Source organism: Mya arenaria, chromosome 8 (genome assembly GCF_026914265.1).
Source record: "Mya arenaria isolate MELC-2E11 chromosome 8, ASM2691426v1".
NCBI lineage: Eukaryota > Metazoa > Mollusca > Bivalvia > Myida > Myidae > Mya > Mya arenaria.
In genome coordinates this window covers 26,809,004-26,834,954 of record NC_069129.1, presented here as the reverse complement: position 1 = coordinate 26,834,954, position 25,951 = coordinate 26,809,004, and the positions used below count along the sequence as shown (strand labels likewise).

At 33.5% G+C, this 25,951-nt stretch overlaps 1 protein-coding gene and 1 long non-coding RNA gene across 5 annotated transcripts; both read right to left on the bottom strand.

Annotated features, from left to right (window-relative positions):
• Positions 1 to 6,152: 6,152 nt before the first annotated feature.
• On the bottom strand, positions 6,153 to 16,743 carry LOC128244980 (uncharacterized). 4 transcript variants are annotated; one of them, XM_052963154.1, is made up of 13 exons: positions 16,608 to 16,743; positions 16,367 to 16,465; positions 15,798 to 16,160; positions 14,791 to 15,144; positions 14,342 to 14,608; positions 10,621 to 10,845; positions 10,311 to 10,347; positions 10,069 to 10,154; positions 9,464 to 9,494; positions 9,192 to 9,235; positions 8,916 to 8,958; positions 8,660 to 8,746; positions 6,153 to 7,750 (listed from the first exon to the last, which is right to left on the bottom strand). In XM_052963154.1, exons 2-12 carry the CDS (start codon positions 16,422 to 16,424, stop codon positions 8,680 to 8,682), a joined length of 1,575 nt encoding a protein of 524 aa, XP_052819114.1. In that variant the 5' UTR covers positions 16,425 to 16,465; positions 16,608 to 16,743; the 3' UTR covers positions 6,153 to 7,750; positions 8,660 to 8,679. The 4 variants fall into 4 exon arrangements, with proteins under 4 accessions (XP_052819114.1, XP_052819113.1, XP_052819115.1 ...); XM_052963153.1 differs by having other exon boundaries at positions 16,367 to 16,487; positions 16,608 to 16,686; XM_052963155.1 differs by having other exon boundaries at positions 14,342 to 14,599; positions 16,367 to 16,487; positions 16,608 to 16,686.
• A 1,000-nt stretch (positions 16,744 to 17,743) lies between these two features.
• LOC128243865 (uncharacterized) lies at positions 17,744 to 24,243 on the bottom strand. The gene is made up of 3 exons (XR_008262926.1): positions 24,068 to 24,243; positions 22,560 to 22,934; positions 17,744 to 22,328 (listed from the first exon to the last, which is right to left on the bottom strand). It is a non-coding gene; the product is annotated as an uncharacterized LOC128243865 (long non-coding RNA).
• Positions 24,244 to 25,951: the final 1,708 nt, after the last annotated feature.

The following is a 25,951-nucleotide window of genomic DNA, read 5'->3' as shown; positions in this document are numbered from 1 at the left end:
TTTACACAGGCATCATCAAACATCAGACTCCATATACATTTAAATTGCTAGACTAAGTTTTGCTTTTATTATCAAAGGAAATGCAATGACATGTGCTTATCAAAACAAAAAGAACAAAGGTATGTTCAAAGTACTTTAATGGTAATTTAGATGTTTTCATGCACCAGCCAATTTTCATATGGCCTCCCTAAGTCCAGAAAAGCGGGGACTTTGACTTCCGGTCCATCCAATCCCAGGTAGAATCCCTGACATGCAGAGACAAAATGTTGGTAAAATCCCTTCCAAATGACCTCCCCACACCACCCCCCACCCCACCCTCCTCGGGAGGCCCTTTCCCTGCTATTTTCAGTTTGAAAACAAACACTGCATTCAATTGGCACTGCGGGGCCACCTGAATAGTAAAGACACGGCCCATTGCCCCCTGCTGTCCCCGGTATACCCAGGGCAGGGAAGTGGTTACAATTGACTGGTGCATTATAATCCCGGATTATGCTGCAAATGAAAATGAACCAGTGTTTATATCGCTATTGGTGAAAAGATATTTGTTCAAAACTGTTGTTTTGTCAGAATTTGGTTATAAATGAGGTTGATAAATCAATTTGGACCAAACAATGACTCATGTTCCGGGTAAGCTGAGCTGTCATCTTCAGCATCGTCGTAACAAAGTAAAATTTGGTCACTTGTATAATGACTTAAATAATAATTATAATACTTGGTTGATCATAACGATTTACATCCAAAACGAGTCTCTAACAACGCAATATAATTGCTACCAGTCTCAGATACACATGCTTAATTGCATAATTATTGCTTTGATTAATGATCCCGTAGTGCATGAGACGATGAACATTGACTTCAAGCATGCTCAAAACATATCTATTGTCAAAAATTAAATTAAATTTTCAAAATTTAAGCCACATTGTTTATACCGGAAGCCGCCATTTTGATTGAATCTATTAAAACCCATGCTAAACCGATCGATATACAGTATTAAAACACCACGCATCGGTAACTTTCCTTTACAAAAACACGTAAACTAGCGTAGGAAAGTTATTGATTATTTTTCAGCCTTTTAAAAAATATCAGCTGAAAAAAATGTGGTTGGCGATCAAAGTATAGGTGCGGGCGCACACAAAAAAAATACAATGTTTTTTTGTTATTTTTTTTACATTTTCAAGAAATAAAAGTGGTTAATCCGCGGAACGAAACATCAATGTGGTGTGGCGTAAACACCTTATTGAGCGTTCGTTTATGATTTTATGCATACTGGAAAGATTAAGATTATATTTCAATGCATACCTGGTTTAAATTGAGTATGCAGTATAAATATAACACTAAATCAATTCGCGATATCCATTCCCCGTGCACTACATATTTAAACTAATTTGAGCGCATATATAGATAAACGTATTTAAATATTGTAATCCATTCCTTGAGTATACAAGCAGGGGTAGAACGTATATTATACAATGCCGGTTTTAATTAAGGGCCGGTAGCGATGCAAAAGTTGATTGAAGGAACAAAATTTAAAATGTTTAAAAAAAAATCCATTTATGACATGCATAATCCATTTTACCGTTCCAACATAAACAGATGAGCATTTTTTTTACGAAATATTTTTTTACAAGATTTCCAATCAAAAAGCATTTAAGTTTTCCCGGAATTGTCTTAATAGCAAAAGTGTTTACGAATCAAATTTATTGGAACTGCCCAATCAACAATGTCTTAGGGCTTTGTGATGATTGCATCTTTTTTCAAAAAAGATATATGCATATTTGTAACACGGAATTAAATTTAATCCACTATTTTTATTATTTTTCTGAATAACTTTCTTACTTAACACGATATCATCAAGAACTCTCAAGACATTGTTAAATAGGTGGCCTGGTGCATTTTGAAATAAAAGCAAAGTTATAATGTCGACAAACTTTTTCGATATAATGTGAATGCTTTCTTATCCAAAATCTGATATAATATTTTATTGTTAAATGTGTTTAACTCCTTAGTCCCCCATAAAATGTCATCAAAAATATGTTTTATTCCCAAACAAGATCGTTCCTCAGACCAAAATAAAACATGAACGTTTTAAATGTTTTAGGTTTTTACCTTTCCTGCCCACTTTGCATTGCAGTGAAGTATTGAATATGTATATGAAAAACTACAGAAACAAGCTCAGTAGTCGAATGTTTAAACATAAACCCCGTTTAATGACACAGGGAAAACGCCAAAGAAATAGAACACAAAACTAAACAATCACAAACCAGAAACATGGAATAATAGCACATACCTCCACAAACAACACAGTGCATATATACTGTTTAAAAAACTTGGGGTGTAAAACAATAATTTATAGTAGTTCGATATATGTTTCCTGCCTTGAAGTTCGTTAAGGTCGTGATATGATTGCACTAGTTTTGTTCCCAAGATTCCGATAGTGTTTATACTCCATCGTTCAAATACAAATTTAAAAATGTTGAATTTCTCATTTTGAACTTGAAGTTTTCCCCAGAACTCAATTTCCTTATTGTAGGCAAAGAACCTCTGACACTATCTATATGATTTGCCTATCATACTTCTGAAAATTATAATTTAACAATCACATTATTTAGGTTCATTAGTTCTACAAGCTTGATGCAATATTGTCTATTGTACATTTGGAATAACTTGTTAAATTTTGCATCAAGAACATATTTTAGATATACATTTATAACATCAAAATACATATTTCATATTTTGTGAAACATGTATGTTGATAAATGGTGGAGGGGGGGGGGGTACTTTTGGACAAAATGATAACTACTCAGTTGCATATTCCTATTAATTAGTGTAAAGAGAAGCTAAACACTGTTTATAACTTTGAAACAAAATACATGAGGTTAATCCATTAATCGTATTACGTCTGTAATATGCAACAGCGCATTTGTTCACGGATGCAGAATATTGCAAAATGACACAATCGTAGCATGAACATGAATAAATGTTACAACTTACAGAAATGGATGGATGTGGATGGATGGATGGATGGATGGATGGATGGATAGATCGATAGATGGGTGGATGGATGATGGCCTTTCATTATGGAATTTGTGATGAAGTACCAATCTATAAATATAGTGATCAGACTTGCCGTATGTTTTATTGCTACACACATTCATTTGAATCTTATATATAAATCGAACTAAAATACACATAAAGCCACATTCCATACGAGTAAAAAGGAGTTCAACAATGTTCACCACTACAATAAAATCTCTTCTTATCACGTATATATGATTTAGAACAATTCTACTCTACCACTGACCTGCCTTGTCCACGTCACCAATTCTCCCTTATCTCTTTCCATTTCTTCTCTTTTTCTACCTCTAACGCATATTACTACTTCCTTTATCATGCATTTATTATACACCTTCCAATCTTTTCAAACATTATTAGAAAAATAGGCTACAAATCATATAATCCTTTACACCAGTACAGGCAGTTTGAAATAGGGACAGGAATCAGTTATAGAATAAGCTCCGAGTCTTCATTGATTGTTGTGGACAGTGCATTTATCACTAGTTTACTTTTCACTTAAATCCTATGCTTATGCTCAGTCTTGTATTTCTGGAAATTGAAAATATTTTCTTGAAATAGATCTTGTTTAAGCCAAAAAAAGAAACACTGGAAACTACAGAGACACAGTGTCCCAAATGCCATCAAAATTCTGCTTTATGTCGCAGTGGCCATTGTAGAACGTTCACAAATGATATCATTCTAATTCTTCTATAACGTATTCCAGCAAATAACTATATAAACAATTGAGGGAAATTTTGTATCTTCTTGGTAGATTAACCAACGGTCATAAATCTTTGCACATTTTCACCCAAAGCTTAAATTTTAAGAGATAAATTCAGTTTTTCTGCCACAATGATCCTAGTAAATGAACTTCGTATGCGACAAAACATTTGTTTTCTTTCCCCGTCTATAAAAATAAAGCACTGAAATGAAAAGTGGAATATTATTTAAGAAAACCTGAAGATTACTGAATGAAAGATACGTATCTGTTTCTAAAAATATGCATATCCTATGTATCTGTGCGTATACGGCAATGGAGTTATGCCTTATTCAAATAAATCGGGTGTACACTCTATGGACTCAATGGATGCTTGTGTTGTGAACGGCATGCGTACCAAGGTCTACTATTACCATAAGTCGCTGTGCAAAAGGAAACATTAGTATCATATTATCTGCAGTGGCTTAAGAAATGGAAGAAAGCGCTTATTATAATCGAAATATAAAATGTCATAGCATATAATGAATTCAAACTATATCAATCACAGTACGTGCTTTGCAACCATAAGGATCCCCAATTTTTCCCTTCTCCATTTTCACCGCACTCGACTGAACGAAAGGCGGCTGGGAGGTTTAAGTACAAAATCTATACATACCAATTTCAATTTGAATATTAAAGATGATAAAAATGCCCAATATATACATGATATCCATTCCTGAACACTACTTTTCCTTATGTCTATATGTTTTTAAAACTCTTCTTCATGAACGCTTTAGTTAGATAAGCATTAATTTATAACACTACCATAAAATCATACCTGCGCTTCAAGTACATCAAAAGCAAACACACGGTAAAACGAAATGATTTAAGGTTAAGCTAACAGGGTTGGTTATTGTACGGGATATTATTATTATGATTATTATGATTTTCATTTTGAAAGACCTCAATTGAACATTTTTAGCATTTCAGCTTTTACGACATTAATGGACATTAATGGATTTTAATTTTTAAAGCATAGAATATTAAAACAATATTAACTACCGTGATTATCCCAGTAGCCTCAAATTAAACCATGTTTATGCTGATAGGCTATATATAGGACGCAGATTTAAAATTAAAAGAGTACAAATGATTAATGTTGATCAATGTTGTAAACACTGGGTACTGTTTGGTAAGCAAAAGTAGAAACGGTGACATCCTAATCAAGAATGACAGAGTTTCAGTTTATGTCTTCATTAAAGGATCTTAGTTATAGCTTCAAAAATCTTAAATCGACAGGGCAACAACTCATATTACTGGCTATGATTCGATTCACATATACATTTATACATTTGTGTGTAGCAAAATAAAAGAAATTATAACATAAAGGCAATTTTGTTCACGGCGAAGATTGCATATATATCAATTTGATAATATATATATACTTTAAGATACGCTGATTATGAACCCTGGATTATTAATAACATTTGTCCACCTATTCGAACAATTGAATACATATAGAGACCTATTGTATTCGGTTATGACCCTGACGCTGTTCCGACCATAAAACTGGATATAGTTGATACGGAGCCACACTATAACATATCAGGAAGAGACGACGAGGCGTGTGATTATAAATGTCATAAAATGCATTTACTAGAAAATGTCACCACTACCAGAAACAACGGGTGGGTGTTCTTTTTTGCGATGTTGTCAATTACTATGTTGTATTGGTAGCAATATTTGCTACTCTTATAATGTAAGTTTGATCCATGATACCTATTTCATAGTCGACAGGTTCCCAGTTAGCCAAAAAAGTCTTGTTTGTTTCTTAGTTATTGAAATTGCAGCATGATCCAGCACATGTTAATCAATTCAATAGAAGACTCTAAAGAACATTATTCAATTTTTGCCGTTTTCGCCGGTAGATAAACAGTAATAATCCCGTTTCACTTCAGCTTGGGGCCGCCGCCGGACACAAAGTAGATGAAGCAGTAATATTCCTGTTTTCCTTCAGCTTGGCGCCTACAGTATGTTGAGGTAAAATATATGGATGATTTTTCACGTGTGTCTTTCATAGATGATTTCCCTTGTGGCTGGGCTCATATGAATATATGACGACATGGCTACTTGAATGTGATGTGCGATTATTGACGGTAAGTATAGTATTAGGGCTGTGCTGTTGAAGCTGATTCCCTTTTTCTTGTGGTCGTTCTTAGCATCGCAAACGGAGGGAAGTCAACAACAATAGACTTGAGTTAATGAACATACACAAAACAGTTTTTGAAATATGCAATTAAAGTCTTTGAAAATTATGCAACATAGAAAAGATTTTTTATTTGATATTATTTTATTAAAACATCACGTTGATTGACTAACATTCGGAAAAGGAAAGCTTACAGTGAGTATCAGGTTCCATTCTAATGTATCGACCGTTAAAGTGTGACATTAACCCATATAATTAACACAAATAACATCATTACAGTTCAATTTATGGAATCGCTATAAAAGACTAATTGTACATGCAAAATAACATATGTGTAGAGGTTTTTGTCTCTTACGCATATACTTTTTAGATTAGGGAAATACTAGTTTTTTACTCTATAAAAGGACCATAAACACTAGCATTCGTCCTAGGTTGCTCTTTTTCATGTACTTAACAAGAAAGGGTTGACATTGGATTCCAGACTTTCTTTAAGTAAGTCAATGGTCATAAATACACCCTCACTTACTCAAGAGGTAACCGGCTATAACCCAGGTGCTCAACTTTACATGTTGCTTAATATTCCTGTAAATTTTAAGAGATCTTGAGTTATGAGCGAATCAATATTGTATGCCCTGGGGCCATTACTTTTCACTTTTTGGATAAGAAAAACATAAAATCCCAGATTCACAACTTACATTCTGGTTAACATTGTTTGCACCCACATATGCTCATATATTCTAACACATCAGTACGTCTTTTAAATCGGCATATAATTTTGGGAAAAGCTGCTGTAAATCGATGATAAGCGTTTAAAACGTCTTATTTGTATCGTTCTGAATGTATACGATAAGCATTTGCCTTATTTAAGGATTCCACATATGTTTCATGTAAATTATCATATTTAAAGTATATTCCTTTTTTCTTTTCTTTTGTTTGAGTGTTCTCGTATCGTCTCCTTTTAAAGCAAAAATGATACAATTGCCTGAAAGGTAGGATGAATTCAATTGTGGTTGTTATGTTTCTTTAATTCGTTATATATAAAAGATGTATCAAGTTTGTTTGCCAACTCAGAATACTGACAGACTTTCAAGATTCTTCCATTTTAAAAAAGCAAACTCTTTCAAGCACCACTGAATGGATCAATGTGTATCCACCACATGTTAGGGAAAGTTTTAAAGTTATAATAAGTTGTAGAAAAAAAAATAATATTTAAAGACGGTCTGTCCGTTGCCAATAAGAAGAAATGGCATCCGACACATACATCCCCCCTCCTCCGAAGGTTTCAATTCAGAGATTCATTGAATGGGAAAACATTTACATCATTTAAATAATTAAAAATGTGCATCAACACATCTTGTCATAACATAGTGGAAATAATTTGTACGATTGAATAACATATACGCGTTTTCCTCAAAGATATTATAGAATTTAGATATTTTATTATATTTACTTGTTAGATTGTATTTCTATAAAAAAATATCAAACAAAGTAATTTAATCCAATTCAAAAGTGTTTTTTTTTGTATATCAAAGTGTTAATAGTATGATGCCGGAAGATCTGAGTTGCACATGTGAATAGTATGCACATTTTTAAATGTAGTCCGAGTTCGTCGCTACCATCTGTTGATGTAGAGCAGACGGTGGTATCTTGACTTCTGCGAATATCACTTTCACGTAACGTTCATAGTATTATAAGGACTGATAAGTTTTAATGTTTTAATGTTTTTTGATGTTTCAATTCCTGAGACCAATAAGCCTGTGACATCCAGCCCTGAACAACTCTTTACAGATGAGCTGAAAAAGAAAGTATGCGGGTCTTATGATCTCTTTCTTCGTATTCTTGTCATAAATGGTAAGAACCATCAGTTGTTATTGATGTCTCTTATATCAAATACAATATGCTTACGGTTAAAGAAATAAGTTGGGGTTTCTGTTAACATTGATAAACACAGCGAGTGAGACCGAACAAATCAGGTACCAATCAAATGAAATGATTTAGACCATAGGGGTATGATATGGTAGTCGTTTTGGATAAAATTAAACACAATAAATTCATGAGTATGCTAAGAGATGATGTAGCCCGGTTGTGTGTTCTTCGCTGGTGGTAAGGCACCGAATAAATTGTCTATTTTAACTTCAACATACAGGACTCTACTGCTTCATCAGCTTTAAACAATGTATTGGTAAGTATATTAATTCTAGGTTACTCTAGTCGTCTTAATTAAACTGGCATTCTCGTACATTGTTGGAGAAATATTGCACAGTTTAAAACCATGAGACGCTTAATTATTTGGTGAGTAGTTAAAAGGTACTTTATCAAATGGACGTTAAACTGTGTACAAATACAAGTCCTGTGTATGTTCTTGTAGAGAATTGGACCGGTCTTTCCTCTAGTCAACACCAAGACTTTTATAATTATGCAGCGTTCAGTCTCGGTACAACGGATGTACAGCTCGAGTGAACCGTATCATAGGACACACGATCATTTAAACCAACGGTACGAGCGAAAGCTAGTGAAATGTGTTAAACTGATAGGGCTCGTAAATTAAGTTATATGCAATTGTATTAACACAATGATATATATGACAGTTTCATTTCTGAATACAAAATATACACTTGCTCAGAGTGCGACAGTTGCTTATGGCTTCATCTAAAAGGACGACATTTGGTTAAATATCATGTTAAAAGTTAGCTTTTGCTTACGTGAAGACTGAAAGTGTCGCTCATTCCCGAGTAAAATTAACGTTTTCATAGTTGTGAATTCCAGTGAATGCTGTGGACCCTTCCGAACTGTAAGAAGACATAAGATATAAATAGGTATAATTGTTACAACTATAAACTGAATGCTATTATATCAGGTTATATACATTAAAAACAATGTGAATTTTAGAGTTTTTTATGCGAGTAACATAATAATAAAGGACTAACATCAGAAGCCATTTTCAAAATATTTGGTTACCTGGTGTTGAGGTCTGTATTTGTGTTTCGTTGTTGTTCTGGAACTAAAAGCAATGAAATTCAAACCATAGAAAGAATGAAATAATACATGCTGACTCTAAAATAGAATTAATAAAAAAATCATTTGCAAAAGTCATTTGTCTCAGGACGTTAAGAAATCAGGCTAACAACAGAATTCTAAGTACTTAATTGCGCTCGTAAGTTATGTTATATGCAGTTATAATGACACAATAATTTATCTGACAGTTTCATTTCTGAATACAAACTATACACTTACCTTGGCTGCTTGCGTCTAAACCGGTGTAATCTTCTTCGGTTGCTCTTTTAATGTATAAAAAGAAAGAGTTCAATGAGAAAGAAACCAACCTCTTTCAATTGCCATTGTATAATTAACAAGTATATAACATAAGAGAGCCCTATATTACATAAACTGTGTTGTCCAAAATATAAGTTGATAATTACTTCTAATCTTCCGTATAAGGGGTATAAAATTATCCTATACATAATTAACAACAGTGCAAATGGAATAACTACAATGCTGAAATGTACCTGGCTTGGCAAGCATGTTGGTGCTTTCCATCTGAAAAAAGGGATTACAAAGAAACACAAGCTCATAACGAAACTAATAAATTACAACAAGTTATATTTTATATAAACTATTATTAACTGCATAAAGTACTGATTATTTACAAATTAAATACGTATATTGTTCAGTCCCACAAACCATTTCAAAGGTAAAAGTAATTAACGTAATAATAGGCTATGTCAGGTGAAAAATTCCTACGTTATCGCTTTAAAGGAAGAAACTTGCTTAGGTAATGGTGTCAAAAGACACACTTGCTTACACAATCACTTTGAAAACAGAAACTCGGTTAAGAAATCATTTTAAAATCATACATTTGCTTGAGTAATCATGGTAAAAGTTAAACGTGCTTATGTAATAACTATAAAAGAAGAAAGTAGCTTATGTTATCATGTTGAAAGGTAAAAATTGCTTATGCTATCACCTTAAAGAAGAAAATTGCTTTGATGATCATGTTAAAAGATGGAACTTAATTAAAGTAATTATATAAGACTGCGACAGTTGCTTATGTCTTCATGTTAAAGGGCGACATTTGTTAATGCTATCATGTTAAATGGTGGTTTTCGCTTACGTAAAGACTGATAACTTCGCTCATTTCCGGCATAATTAACGTGTTCATTATTATGAGCTCCAGTGAAATCTGTGTGCCCTTCAAACCTGAAACAAACATAAGAGAGAACTAGTGAATTCTATTAAATCAGGTAATATACCTTAAAACAATGACACTCTTAGAGTAAATCTTATATCTTTCTATGTGAGAAACAAATTCCAAAGGGACTAACATTTAGAGCCTTTTGGTTTCTATTTCATTACCTGGCAATGAGTTCTGTTTTTTTGTATTGTTGTTGTTCTGCAATAGATAGCAATAATATTTAAACTATTGAAAAAATGGAATAGTACATGCTGACTCAAACTATAATTTATAAAAATGATTCATTTGCAAAAATCATTTGTTTCAGGACGTTAAGAAATCAGTCAAAAAACGGAATTGTTAGTACTTTTTAAAGCAATCTGGTTACAGCAAACGATTATTGCCATGTGCAGCGTTTATACGGATGTTATTTCTACAAATTGTTACGAACCATACATGTCTTAAACAGTTCATTTAAGTTGAAATATGTACCTTTGTGACGTTTATAACATCGTTTAACAAGCATTACGGAAAAACCGACCGCCCCAACCGCAAACGCCCCGACAACTACACCAACTATCATCCACACAATGTAGTCTAATTTAGTTTCAGACATTGAACCATCATTTTCTTTGCTCGAAGTTTTAGAATTACTCGTTGGACTTTCTCTAAAATCGTCTATTATGGTTCTATTGAAACTGTTGGATGTATCATTCTCTGTTTAAAGGGAAAAAATAAATATTTATAATATGGTTCTTTTGCACCTTCAAATTGATTCTGGCATAAAAAAAAACTCTTGTTTTCATTAACCTTCCTAGGCGGTAACCGCAAGGGGTTTTGATAACAGTATTGTGATGAATGTGTTATCTGCCTGTGTTGTTTGTACTTTGTGTGTTTCTCGTTTTCTGTTTTTCTGTTTGTGTTGTTTGAACTTTGTATGTTTCTCGTTTTGTTTTAACCTGTCTGTGTTGTTTGTACTGTATGTGTTTCTCGATTTGAGTTTACCTGCCTGTGTTGTTTGTTATTTGTGTGTTTGTCGTTTTGTGTTTACCTGTCTGTGTTGTTTTTAGTTTGTGTGTTTCTCGATTTGTGTTTACCTGTCTGTGTTGATTGTATTTTGGGTGATTTTCGTTTTGTGTTAATCTGTCTATGTTGTTTATACTTTGTGTGTTTCTTGCTTTGTGTTAATCTGTCTGTGTTGTTTGTTCTTTGTGTGTTTCTCGTTTTGTGTTAATATGTCTGTGTTGCTTGAACTTTGTGTGTTTCTCGTTTTGTTTTAATCTGTCTGTGTTGTTTGTTCTTTGTGTGTTTCTCGTTTTGTGTTAATCTGTCTGTGTTGCTTGAACTTTGTGTGTTTCTCGTTTTGTTTTAATCTGTCTGTGTTGTTTGTTCTTTGTGTGTTTCTCGTTTTGTGTTAATCTGTCTGTGTTGCTTGTTCTTTGTGTGTTTCTCGTTTTGTGTTAATCTGTCTGTGTTGTTTGTTCTTTGTGTGTTTCTCGTTTTGTGTTAATCTGTCTGTGTTGTTTGTTCTTTGTGTGTTTCTCGTTTTGTGTTAATCTGTCTGTGTTGCTTGTTCTTTGTGTGTTTCTCGTTTTGTTTTAATCTGTCTGTGTTGTTTGTTCTTTGTGTGTTTCTCGTTTTGTGTTAATCTGTCTGTGTTGTTTGTTCTTTGTGTGTTTCTCGTTTTGTGTTAATCTGTCTGTGTTGCTTGTTCTTTGTGTGTTTCTCGTTTTGTGTTAATCTGTCTGTGTTGTTTGTTCTTTGTGTGTTTCTCGTTTTGTGTTAATCTGTCTGTGTTGTTTGTTCTTTGTGTGTTTCTCGTTTTGTGTTAATCTGTCTGTGTTGCTTGTTCTTTGTGTGTTTCTCGTTTTGTGTTAATCTGTCTGTGTTGTTTGTTCTTTGTGTGTTTCTCGTTTTGTGTTAATCTGTCTGTGTTGCTTGTTCTTTGTGTGTTTCTCGTTTTGTGTTAATCTGTCTGTGTTGTTTGTTCTTTGTGTGTTTCTCGTTTTGTTTTAATCTGTCTGTGTTGTTTGTTCTTTGTGTGTTTCTCGTTTTGTGTTAATCTGTCTGTGTTGTTTGTTCTTTGTGTGTTTCTCGTTTTGTGTTAATCTGTCTGTGTTGTTTGTTCTTTGTGTGTTTCTCGTTTTGTGTTAATCTGTCTGTGTTGCTTGTTCTTTGTGTGTTTCTCGTTTTGTGTTAATCTGTCTGTGTTGCTTGTTCTTTGTGTGTTTCTCGTTTTGTGTTAATCTGTCTGTGTTGCTTGAACTTTGTGTGTTTCTCGTTTTGTTTTAATCTGTCTGTGTTGTTTGTTCTTTGTGTGTTTCTCGTTTTGTATTAATCTGTCTGTGTTGTTTGTTCTTTGTGTGTTTCTCGTTTTGTGTTAATCTGTCTGTGTTGTTTGTTCTTTGTGTGTTTCTCGTTTTGTGTTAATCTGTCTGTGTTGCTTGTTCTTTGTGTGTTTCTCGTTTTGTGTTAATCTGTCTGTGTTGCTTGAACTTTGTGTGTTTCTCGTTTTGTTTTAATCTGTCTGTGTTGTTTGTTCTTTGTGTGTTTCTCGTTTTGTTTTAATCTGTCTGTGTTGTTTGTTCTTTGTGTGTTTCTCGTTTTGTTTTAATCTGTCTGTGTTGTTTGTTCTTTGTGTGTTTCTCGTTTTGTGTTAATCTGTCTGTGTTGCTTGTTCTTTGTGTGTTTCTCGTTTTGTGTTAATCTGTCTGTGTTGTTTGTTCTTTGTGTGTTTCTCGTTTTGTTTTAATCTGTCTGTGTTGTTTGTTCTTTGTGTGTTTCTCGTTTTGTTTTAATCTGTCTGTGTTGCTTGTTCTTTGTGTGTTTCTCGTTTTGTTTTAATCTGTCTGTGTTGTTTGTTCTTTGTGTGTTTCTCGTTTTGTGTTAATCTGTCTGTGTTGCTTGTTCTTTGTGTGTTTCTCGTTTTGTGTTAATCTGTCTGTGTTGTTTGAACTTTGTGTGTTTCTCGTTTTGTTTTAATCTGTCTGTGTTGTTTGTTCTTTGTGTGTTTCTCGTTTTGTGTTAATCTGTCTGTGTTGCTTGTTCTTTGTGTGTTTCTCGTTTTGTGTTAATCTGTCTGTGTTGCTTGTACTTTGTGTGTTTCTCGTTTTGTATTTACCTGCCTGTGCTGTTTATACCTTGTGTGTCAACCGTTAAGGGTTGTTGTTGTTGTTTTACTTCCTGTGTTGTTTGTGCTTTGTGTGTCTCTCGTTTAAAGTGTGTTTGGCAGCTGGTTTTTTCCCAGTACTTTCATTCAATTATTTGAAAACAATGAAGTCACGATTTTTCTACGTAGATTTATCGAATTTCAGGTTATTAATAAATAAATACAGAACAGAGTTTTAGACATTATTATAACAACAGTGGTAATATACTGTATATATTTGCTAAACGTTTAATATCAATTGTTTAAATCGGCAATTTAGTCAACCCTTTAGAAGGAGTAAATAGTGTTCAAGGTTTGAATATTCGTATTGCTGGTAATCAATACAAAAAAGGAAGTCTATCCATATCTCACATTCGTCCTATTTTTTGTAACTTCGTTTTGTATGAACCGCTAGAAATTATGAAGTCATTGTTTTTTTCAATGTTTCGCTCCAATTGAATAAGCGCAACGTCATTTTACCAATTGAACACGACGCAACAATTATAGGCAATGCTTTTATCCAACGTTTACAATGATAAAAAAATAACAATAAATACTCAGCTGCAAAAGGTTTTGCTGCGTTTGAATCTTAATGAATAATAATTTAAAAAAATAAATAATAAGGATTCATCCCATGTTTTCGTGTGTCCATGATGTATGAACGCAGAGGGGCACGCTTTCAAATTTCCCAAGAAGCGCTAGCTCAAGTACATTCCTGCTATCAAACAGGATGAAAACGCAAAAAAATGGAGTCAATTTTTAAATAAGACAACGAAGACTACCACTGTTTAGTTAAATATAACCAACACTGCTAACATTTGGCGGCCCTTACATGAAAATGTAAATGTGGACTCCTTAACACACTTTAAATAGTATGAGTTGTGGGACTTTGTTGGTGACTTCACCTTAATATTCCTGATATTCAGAAGGCCTTCTATACTTTGTAAGAAAGGCATTCGTTAGTTTTAACACCCATTGTTGCTGAACATGATATTTCACTATCATATGATAATATTAAGTTCGGTGGAAGGAAAACTTATGCGTCAAAAATGATATTTAACTCACGTATGGCTATATAAGTGCTGGCACTAACGTTGTTTATGACTCCTTTTATATAGTTGTAAGCAACGCAAGTATATGTCCCTTCTTGGGCCGTTGTTAAATTGTTCAGAACAAGTGACCCATATCCAGCTCTGGTTGAGTTATTGAACAGCCAGAAGTGGCCCGGCAGAGGGTTTCCCTCGGCATAACATCTCAATTGTAATTCTTCTAGTCTCTCTGGATACAGCTGCATGTCTGGATATCTTATTAATGACCTGATGACTGGTTTGTCTCAAAAATATAAAAAAAGGCTATGCATGAACATTTAACGTATTTTCTAGTGGTTGTATTATAATTGACTTCGATGATTCATTTTCAAATGAAATACAAACTGGTTGACCACTTATTACAGTTACAGAGAAACAAATTGAGAATGTTAATCATTATATTTGTTTTACCGAGTAAAAACTTACACGTCACAGATAACGCGTTAGTGTCTATATGACCTTCCCCTTCCGCTGTCCTAATATCTTGCTGTACTGTACAACGTACCACCGTATTGTCCATATCCCTTGTCAGTGTTAGTTCTATTGTAGACGACCTTGATCTACTACAAACCCTTGTGACCTGCGGGGCGGTCAAAACTGCGTCAGAAGATTCATCAGTCGGTGCAACTTCTCCATTTCTGTAGTAGAACCAAGCAAGGATGTCAACTGGGTTGTTGCCGACATCACCGCTACATGTGAATTTCACCTTGTCACCCTCAGTAAGATTTGCGGTTGGTGAATAAGTAAGCTGCGAGTCCTCTGGCCCAAAGATTGGATAAACTGGAAAATCACATTTACTTTGTTGTTTACATTGCATGTGTTTCGTTTTAACGTTTAGCCAGGATAGCTTGAATTACTCCCTGGTTTGTTCAATGTAACACTTATTATAATACCATATAGAAAGATGTAGTGTATACATAGTCGAGCTAATTATTAGTGAATATATTTTGTTTTACTTCATAATACTATTTCTTACAGTTGAATCTTGCTCCGATAAGAATATATGTTTAATTTTCTTAAATGAATAGAAGTTTGAAGTTTAGTATCCATATAGTAGTTTAAACATCAAATTAATTCCTTATGCAGTGTATTATTTGACTCCTGTGTTGCTTACCGTTCAAGGGCAGTAACCTCAACATTTATATACTAATATAGATCTTTTAAAATTGACGCGTCCGTCTTTTTTGGCATTTTGAAGTTGACTGTCTCTCGTTTAAGTGTCTGTTAAACATTGAATAGCCTCTAAACAGAATTATCATTAATGGACGTGTACCTGTATAGCTTTCATTGTTTATGTGTTTTTCAAATATATTATACCCTGATGATTTTAACACACATTATCAGAGTCATTATCAGAACATTTATCTAACTAACTGTTATATCAGTAATGCAACGTATGTCACAATTCTATTTGAAGTATTATAAAAAAACACCTTTTACTACTATTGCTTGACGTGTTGCTATGCTCGTTTGTCCAGATTCAATGGCATAATATGACCCGTCCCACGTATAAGTTCCATCATCACTGCACTCAATAGAATGAAATGTCACAGTAGTTGTAGGGTTGTCCAACATAAATCTTTTAACTGCAATTCGTCTGTAATTTATCTTAATACTCTTTCCTGTGTATAAAGGCGGAATCACCACTAAAGACCTTTCATTTTTTACCAAAAGCATTGCAAAGCCTCGAGTTGCTGCGCTTGTCAAGCCACTGTTGGTGCACGTCAGCTGAAACGTGTTGTTTCCCAGCACCGCCGTAATATCGCCGTTGGTATTCAACTGAACTAATGATATTCCTACAATACACCGACAGAATACGCCGATTATAAAATTATTATAGAAAAAGACACGGTCTGGAACCCGGATGAGATATTCGTTTTTAATTGCTATGTTAAGACCATCTGTTTAACTATAGTTGCTTCATACTCTTTATGTTTAAGCAAAGCGTTCTTTCATGCATTGAAAATGATGCATAATGTAAGAAGAACATGCCAATACATACCTGGTTTAATTTCAGTATGCACCATGAATAAGACACTCAATAAATACGTTATATCCATTCCCGAGCACTAATTATTTGTTTCCCAAATAATTTGAGCGACTGAAAGAATCCGTGCAAAGCGCTTTGAAATACAATGAACACGTATTTAACATACATATTAATTTATGTTTGAAATACATTGTTTAATACGCATATTATCATTATTGTTTTTATAATTAAATTACTTACAATAACAACTTACATTTTTTATAAGTTTAACTCATTCTTTTAATATATATTTATTTAAAGGCGTTGACAAAAACGATTGTCCTGCAGTTTTCATATTTTAAGGATAAAGTATTTATCACATGACTTTCCTTGTTTCGGGTGTAATACAACCAGTACGATTGTTCATTAGTTCATGACTGTTAAATTTCCGTCTTTACTATTGCATGATTTAAACACTTAAAATGGAAACAGAAAAACTGCATGCCGAAATACTATCAGAAAACAATAGGACGTTTGCCTTCCAATATATGCTTTTGTAACGATTGATTTTTATCGTAAAAATACTTTTAAGGTTTAAAATAAAAGAAATTCTTTGTTAGTTGATTGTTTCTTGTTTCATTGTTTGGGTAAAAATCTTATTATAAGGCAAGCAAATAAAATTGTCAGCATGAATAGCGTTGAAAATGTGCCCGCAATATAGGGACGTACTTGCGATGTAAGTAATCAAATTCATATCGGATGGTCTTCCTAAAAATACTACAATATACTTTGTCAAGTTAAATCTTTTAAGTGGACTTTAGAATTTGCAACAGCAATAGGTATTACGTCCTGTAAACATATTCAAAAAACAATTGACAACAATACCAACAAAAAGCTGGACGTATTTCATAAAACATAAAAACAATGGGAACATAGAAAACTAAAATTGATGGGTAAAGTAAATGTTGTAAACAGGTATGCGCTATCAAAATTAATGTATCCATGTACTATTTTAGCGAATACAAGCCAACGCGTTATTGAAACTGTTAAAGAGCTATTTCTAAAATATTGGATGGAAAGCCTGACCAAATCAATAGACACATATTGAATCAAACTTACGATTATGTTGGATTGAAGCTAACAAACTTTGATTTTTTTTTACTCTTAGATGACAACAATAAAAGCCAAAGAAAAATCTTCAAAAACAAACTGACCATTAATGACAACCATCTTTTATTTATTTGTATGTGAAATGGATAAATCTTTCATTAATAAAATGTCAGGTAATTGTACATTCCGGAATTATAAGCAATATTAAACAAGTTTATGACTTAAAAAAAAATAACAAAAAACAGTAAAATGGAATAACAACACATTTACAATCTAGGAAATACGCTATTCAACGAACAGTGGTATGGAAAAGGTGTACAATACTTTGAACACATTTTCGATCATAGAACTAAAATTTGTTATGATTTAAATCAAATTGAATATTTAAACGGCATATGGAGCACCGTGTTCATGAAATATCTAACTCTCATAAAATTAATTCCGACGGAAACGAAGATACAATTGATTAAAAGTTGAATAAACCACACAGACTCTTAGTACAATATCAGCAATAAAATAATATTATATACGCAATATTGCTCCAAACAACAACAACATCGCCAGTCTTAGAATTAAAGTGGACTGAAACCCTGGCAACACAGATTAAAATTTTGAATGAAAAAATATATACTGTAATATAAACACATCTACAATAGGTACTACATTACGTAGTTTTTATTACGAATTTCTTTTAAGAATAATAACAACTGCTTTTTTAAGTTCAAACTTGTCGATTGTATCTTATGTACATTCTGTAGTTCATGTATGTAATCTTATGAACATCTATACTGGGAGTGTAATGTTACTCAGCCACTATGGAATGAATGAAACGTTTTAATAGCATCAACAAAGATTAATGTATTGATTGGTAAACGTGAAGCCTTACTGGGAATAGGAAATAAACAAAACAATAACGTTTGTAACTTCCTTAATATTTTTATCAAATTTAACATACACACTCAACCAACTACTATCCTTTGATGCATATTTGATGTATTTGAAACAAAGATTTAAAATAGAAGAACAAACAGCGTTGAACGACAATAAATATGAAACCTAAAATAAAAAATGGGAAAGACAAACATTAATTAACTATTAAAGACACACATAGCCATGTCAAAAACTCTCAAAATGTTCTTAAATAACATCAATCGTAGGACTTGATTTATATATTCAAAATTTGAAAACATTAGCTAGTATATGGGGATATCGTTCGTAAGTACAAACGTTTATGTATCCATGCATGTATGTTTGTGTGTGCGTGTGTGTGTGTGTGTGTGTGTGTGTCCATGCATGTATGTGTGTGTGCGTGCGTGCGCGCGTGTGTGTGTGTGCGTGCGTGAGTGCGTGCGTGCGTGGAATTGTGATTTAGCTTTTTTCCTTTAGTACTGTATGTTGATATGTACACTATGTGCAAAATACAGTCCAGACTTGCTATGTCGACGTCGGATATGTCGACTTTCCGGTTGTGTCGACTTTTTCTTCCGGTCCCGAATTTATTCCTTCTTATTCTATATAAAATAAATCTGTTTGTGTCGATTTTTTATCTCGACTTTTTCGCTATGTCGACCTCGTTTTTCAGTCCCTGTGGTCGAATTTCACACATTTCCTATGTTCTTTATGTCGAACTGTAGATCGAGACGTAAGTGTGAAAATATTCATGACGGTTTGCGGCATGTCGCAAAATACCGTGCTTGTCAATATAACAAACTGACATAATTGGAGGAACAAAAATGTAATTGGTTAGTGCGAATAATTAAAGTTGTTTGTTTATGTTTTTCATTAAAGAGACATTTATTGCTCAAGCTCTTTTTGGTATTGTATAAAACATGAAAATTTTATTGATTCGATAACAATCCCGAATGGGCACAGAAAAAATAACTTCAAAATGTCAAATGTTAGTTCCACTGCTCTGGTCGACCAATTCAGAAAAAGACCCGGTATAAAATGATTTTGAGAATGTGCTATATTGCTGTGTATAAACGAAACACGAATGTGCTATTTTATAAAAGTTGTTGTCATATGTGCTATACCGTTTTCTTACAATGTACAAGTGTATGCCATTGTGGTTTTATATGTGTTTTGTGTGATCCATAAACGTAAAAGAAATAAATTCGACACAAATAATTCTTCTTTGTTTCACTTTATTTTTCAATAATAAGTTTGCTGTTTTCACGACGGAAATATGTAACAATACCGTTCAATTGTGGATGTAAACATCGGAAATCAATCTAACTCAAACGTGTTGGGATTGGTGATATTTTTTGTAATTCGGATGAGTTGACTTTTCGTTATCCCGACTTTTTTCACTAGATCCCGAAAAAGTCGACATAACGAGTTTCGACTGTAAATGAAAAAAATACAACGTATCTATGATAGAATATCATTTTCATGCTCATCAATACGAAATTTATTGGACAGAATTATTAGAACTGATAAAACTTCGCCAAAGCTTGGTTTTATCAATTTAAAAAAGACTCGTTTAATAAATCCCGTATTGAACGACTACTCAATATTGTCTAGTTATGAGTGAAATGTTTTACCGAAAAGTAAATAGAGTCTTTATTTAGTTGGCAATTAATCTGTCAATTCTTACATAAGGTGCCTTTTAATTCACAAGTCTAGCAAACTTTTACGGAAAAGCTATATAGCTATGTGCAGATCTAGAATACTCTCTAATGTTAGCCCAGATTTGGTGGACTCTCTAGTGTAGGCAGATGTGGTAGACTCTCTAGTGTAAGCAGATGTTGTGGACTCTCTAGTGTTAGCACAGATATGACAGACTCTCTAGTGTAAGCGGATGTGGTTGACTCTCTAGTGTTAGCACAGATGTGATAGACTCTTAAGTGTAAGCAGAGATGTGGAAAACTAAGTGTAAACAAGATGTGATAACCTTTCTAGTGTTAGCATAGATGTGGTAGATTCTTTAATAATATGAGATGTGGTATAATCCCTTGTGTTAGCAGATGTTATAGATTCCCTTGTGTAAGCACAGATGCGGTTGACTCTCTAGTGTTTGCACATATGTGGTAGACTCTTAAGTGTAAGCAGAGATGCGGTAGACTCTTAAGTGTAAGCAGAGATGTGATAAAATTTCTAGTGTTAGTGCATATATGGAAGACTCTCTAGTGTTAGCACGGACGTGGTAGACACTTAAATGTTATGAGATGTGTTATATTCCCTTAGAACAGATGTGGTAGATTCCCTAGTGTTAGCACATATGTGGTAGACTCTTAAGTGAAAGCAGAGATGTGATAGACTTTCTAGTGAGAGCACATATGTGGAAGACTCACTTGTGTTAGTAAAGATGTGATTGGCTCTCTAGTATTAGCAGATGTAGTTGACTCTCTAGTAATGACTGATGTGGTAGATACTCTAGTGTTAACAGATGTTGTTGACTCGCTAGTTTTTGCACACATGTGGTTGACTTTCTAGTGTTAGCACATATATGGTAGACTCTTAAATGTTAGCAGAGATTTGGAAATTGTCTACTGTTAGCACAAATGTGACAGACTCTCTAGTGTTAACACATATTTGGCAGACTCTCAAGAGTAAGCCAATGTGGTTGACTCTCTAGTGTTAATACAGATGTTTTAGACTCTCTATTGTTAGACTCAAAGTGGTAAACTCTCTAGTGTTAGCACAGATGTGGTAGACTCTCAAGTGTTTACAGATGTGGTAGACTCTAAAGTGTTAACATATGTGGTAGACTCTATTGTGTTAGCAGATAGATGGTTGATTCGCTAGTGTTAACAGACGTTGTAAACATTCTAGTATAAGCAGATGTGGTTAACTCTTTTGTATAACAAGGCGATGTAGACTTTAATGTTTGCAGATATGTCAGACTTTCTAGTTTTAGCACAGATTTAGAAGACTTGTTAGTGTTAACATTGTGGTGGAGTATTTAGTTTAAGCAGACATGATAAACACACTTTCTAGTTTAAGCAGGTGTTGTATACTCTCTACTGTTAGCATATGTGGCAGACTCTCTAGTGTTAGCAGAGATGTAGTAGACTTTCTAGTCTTAACATATGTGGTAGATTATCTAGTGTTAGCAAGTATGATAGACTCTTTAGTGTTAGCGGATGCGGTAAATTTTCTAGTGTAATCAGATGTGGTAGACTCTCTAGTGTTAGCAGATGGGACATACTATGGCTATGTCTAACAGACATGTTATTATGTTAGACCGACAAGTTACTATGTCTAACTAGCATTCTATCACACTTTAGTGACATGTTATTATGTCAAACTGACTTTTAATAATGTCCAACGTGAACGTGTCTTATTGACATGTTATTATGCCCAACAAATTGGCATCGTATTATGTCCAATTGAGATGTTTGTGTATCTATAAGACGTCTTGTCCACAGAGCGTACAATTTCATGGTATTTTGTCAGAATATGGCCATGTTTTTTATCCCATTATCACAAACGGTTTGTACCCACTTTCACAACCTCTTACTTTCTCACTTACAAAAATCAGGTTATTTATATAATAAATAATATACATAATAAGAAGGTATCCGAGACTGCTTTGCCCCTTGCTCAACATAAGACAATTGTGTCAAGTCATAAAAATCTTTCAGTTAAGTAAAGATTCGCTTTTGAATAAAACAATAAAACAAAGTTGTTGTTAAGAAGAAGAATATATTTCAGCACGCATTTGTCCTCGTTACAGAAACAAAACAAATGTATTATAAAAAAAGAATATGTTTTTGTCATCACTACTTTGTCCAATAACAGAATTCATATTTCATCAGTCAGGAAAGAAGAAGAATACGAATATTCCTTCACTTTAGATCATGTCATTGTAAATAAATGAATGCAACAACAAGCATTCCAACAACGAGTTCCACTTTGTAAGAAGCTGTCGGGCAACCTGCATCTGTTTATAGAAAAGAAGAAGAAATACGTGTAAAACGGGCTGCAATTTGGGTATAGAATGCGTTGTTTATGAAAAATGATAAAAAAGCTTTTGTCTAATAAATTCTAGTGACAACATTATGGTTTCGGATTTCTTGCAAGTTCTTGATATACCTTGTTCACTGCTAAGTATGAGTTAATGCAACATTTACGCATATGTGTACGTTGAGAAAGTATAATTTATAAACGATACCTGAAAAGGTCAGTGTCTGGATCGCTGTTGCGTTCTGGTAGGTGTCTCTATTTTCACCACTGTAGTAAGACGCTGTCCAGGTATAAGTGCCACTATCACTGGATTCGATGGAGTATAAAGTCACCGTTGCGTTTTTATTGTCCACCGTAAATCTTTCAGCTTTAACCCTTTCAGAAATTGATTGATCTACGCTTGAAGGTGTTGTTACGGTTAACGGATGAAAACGAACTTTGGTCATGCCATCTTTGGTCAGGTTCAATGACACTCCTTGTATTAAATTATCATCCGAGACATTGAAGGCGCACCATATCACCGTGCTCTTACAAAGCTCCACCGTTAAATTGCCGTTGGTAGACAGCTCGACTTGGGATTGTCCTGACAAGTGTGTTAATGTAATTAATTAAAATTAAATGCATTGATAAAAAATATGCTGTATTAAGACTTTTAGAAATAACTCTTCATTTGTTATATTAATATAGTGTTGTATTTCGGCATTATGGAAAGCTATTATCTGGTATAAATCATACATGTCCTACCAGGGAGCATACTGAGACCCATCGTCTGTAACCACAGATACTCCAAAGAATACTTCAAAGGAATTATGCGTATTTTTCATTGATAGTATACACATCCGATGGAAGTATGCTAATTCAATGAAAGTATGCGTAGTTAAAAGAATAATACATTGGACTGCCTTGGTTCTGTGGATGACTGGATGACTGAGACCGGGTGTCCTTAGGCATTGTGCCAAACAAAGATTTATTAAAATAGTTAATATCAGTAGTGGTATTTTTAGGTGAGTGGGAATCGGGAGCAGGGAATCGGTTTCCGAATATTTACTTATTTGGCGAAGATTTGCTATTTATTGCCCTTACTTTGTATTAATGTGTAGTATAAGAGAAACAACTGCTACACTACACGACGTGGAAATACGGAGAAGCGTTATTCTTCTTAACCGCAGTTGCTGGGTTGCGAGTGTACTTTACATTAGTACTTGGTGTTGTTAATTCCAGATCGTTTGTGTATATTTAAAGGCGAGGATTATAAAGACCCCTTTTTATAGCTAAATTCTCATTCTATGTTAGACCAGTACCCTAATAACTCATGGATAATAAAGAGAAAGAAGACATTTTAGAGCGATATTATTTTGATGAGAAAAATCCCGCTACTTACGCGGATGCGCAGAAACTGCTTCGTGTTCTTGAGGATAAATATCCTGGAATATTTACTGTGTCCTACGTAAAGCAATGGTTAAACGATCAGGACGTTTACTCGCTTCAGAACCCGAGACGACACAAATTTAAGAGAGCGAATGAGCGAGTGACGCCTATCGGCCTACAAACTTCTTGAACTACCCTCGTATAATTGTTAGCCTTACAAATGTGCTGCGTCCTACAAAGTCAAAGCAGTTGTTGGAATATGTTATTAAACCCTGATCGATAGCGAGAACATGAGGGAGTCCTACACATATATTAGTAAGCTATTCGTGTACAAAAAAACATACATACCAATGTAACTTTGAATGTATAAGATGAATACTATGCTCAGTTTGTACATGCTATCCATCCTTGAACACTGTCTTTTCCCTTTAAAAACAAAACTGTTGAAACTTTTTTTCTTAAATGCTATACCCGTAAATAAGATATTCTTTATAAACCACTCTGCCGCAAAGACATAAATAAGGTATGTATTTTTCACACTCCCATAAGGAAACTTATCAGAAGTCCATTGTAACCTTTTGTTTTTAGGCGGAGACGTAAGTTTCATGTTTGTGATAACATTCATGTTGAATGTACAGGAAATTATTTTATTGTTTCAAATGATTTCAGTTGAACAGTTTTAACAATTAAGCTTAGTCCATACCAAATACATGTTCAATTTCGCAGATTTACCGCACCTTTTATTTTGAAAATGTACAAAAAAATGTTTTCTTTTTTTGCGGGCCGCACCTATAGTCTCATCGGGAACCGGATTTGTATTGGGATTAACTTTTTTGAAGGCTACAATATAATCTATTATAATTTTCCTAGGCAGTTGTATTGCATATATGTATGTATGTAAATGGAAGTTACCGATGTTTTTTTTTAATATAAACCGGTTTAGCATTGGTGTTAATAATTTCAAACAAAATGGCTGCTTACAGTAAGCATGTTTAGTCATTTTATTGTTTTTCAACTGAAATGTTAACTTCAATTTTCAAAGATAACTGTTCTCTCAACAGATGCCTTAAGAAATTCTTAGCTCAATTGGAATATGTTTCACTGTTTGTCTGAAAAGTGGTCTAAAAGTCACTTTTAACCAAATACTGACAAAAACATCAATTGCGAACAAATATCTGGTCACAAATAGCGATATATAATAGAAAGGACGACTGGTTCGGATTGACCAAGAAATATTTAAGCCTTCCTTGATATATGTTTTCTTTGACAACAAAATCTGGGATAAAATAACTCCCTGACCTTTTAAGTATTCTGAACAAACCATGGTACTGTTCATTTGTGTAAGGACATGTCATTGCATTAACAGAGATATTCAAAATGAAATTAAATCAAGAAATTGAAATGTATATATACGTACTCCTAATTATTTTGATGGTGCCTATAGATGTAAAAACATGATGAACTTTCACTTTTGAAATAGCCAATAGCATTCATAATAAATGTATAAAACTATTTACAAAGGATGGGAAAATGATTCAGATAAAAAAGGTGTTTCAAAAATTTCCTTAAAGCAGGGTTATTATTTCTTAAGAATGATCATCATACTTAAAATTTGTTATAATCATAAAGAAATTTGGTTAATCCATATCTGTTCTTACTCAAAACAGATGAATTATGATTAATGGTTAAAGGGCAATTCTTTTGAGAATGTTTTCTTCCTTTTTATTGATTATGAAAAAAAAAATTTGCTCTTCGCTTCGGGTTTATGAAAAATGACACAAGTGTTAAAAATCGCTCACTCGATCCAATTTTTTGGAAAGAAAATCTGATTATCAAATTAAATATTTGGTGTGGCATCCGGAATAAGTTTTTCTCATTGTGCTTTTAAGCAAGTACTCGAACGGAACATATTTTTGCTGTGGCATTACAGCATAAATATTCGCATATGATTCAAGATTCAAGATTCAATATTTATTTACAGAATATCCAGAAGGCCATGGCCCATGTGGACAAATGAATATACAATAAAGTTTTTTCATGTGATTCAATACATTCATATCACAAAACTAAACAACCATCGAATAATATCGAATAAGCAAATACATCAACTTCATAAGTTCAGTAAATCAAAATATTTCTTAATGCAATCTATTAATTAAATTAAAATGTCAATAAATGTGTATGCATAATCACTAATAAGTGAATATAAAGAGTATACACATTCATATACGT

Excerpts from the sequence above, each read along its gene's own strand:
- LOC128244980 (XM_052963154.1), bottom strand. The coding sequence starts at position 16,424 with ATGGATATAACGTATTTATTGAGTGTCTTATTCATGGTGCATACTGAA. Across the intron at positions 14,609-14,790 it reads TAACGCGTTATCTGTGACGT|ACAAACCAGTCATCAGGTCA; the intron begins GTAAGTTTTTAC and ends TATATTTTTGAG. Across the intron at positions 9,236-9,463 it reads CAACATGCTTGCCAAGCCAG|AGCAACCGAAGAAGATTACA; the intron begins GTACATTTCAGC and ends ATACATTAAAAG.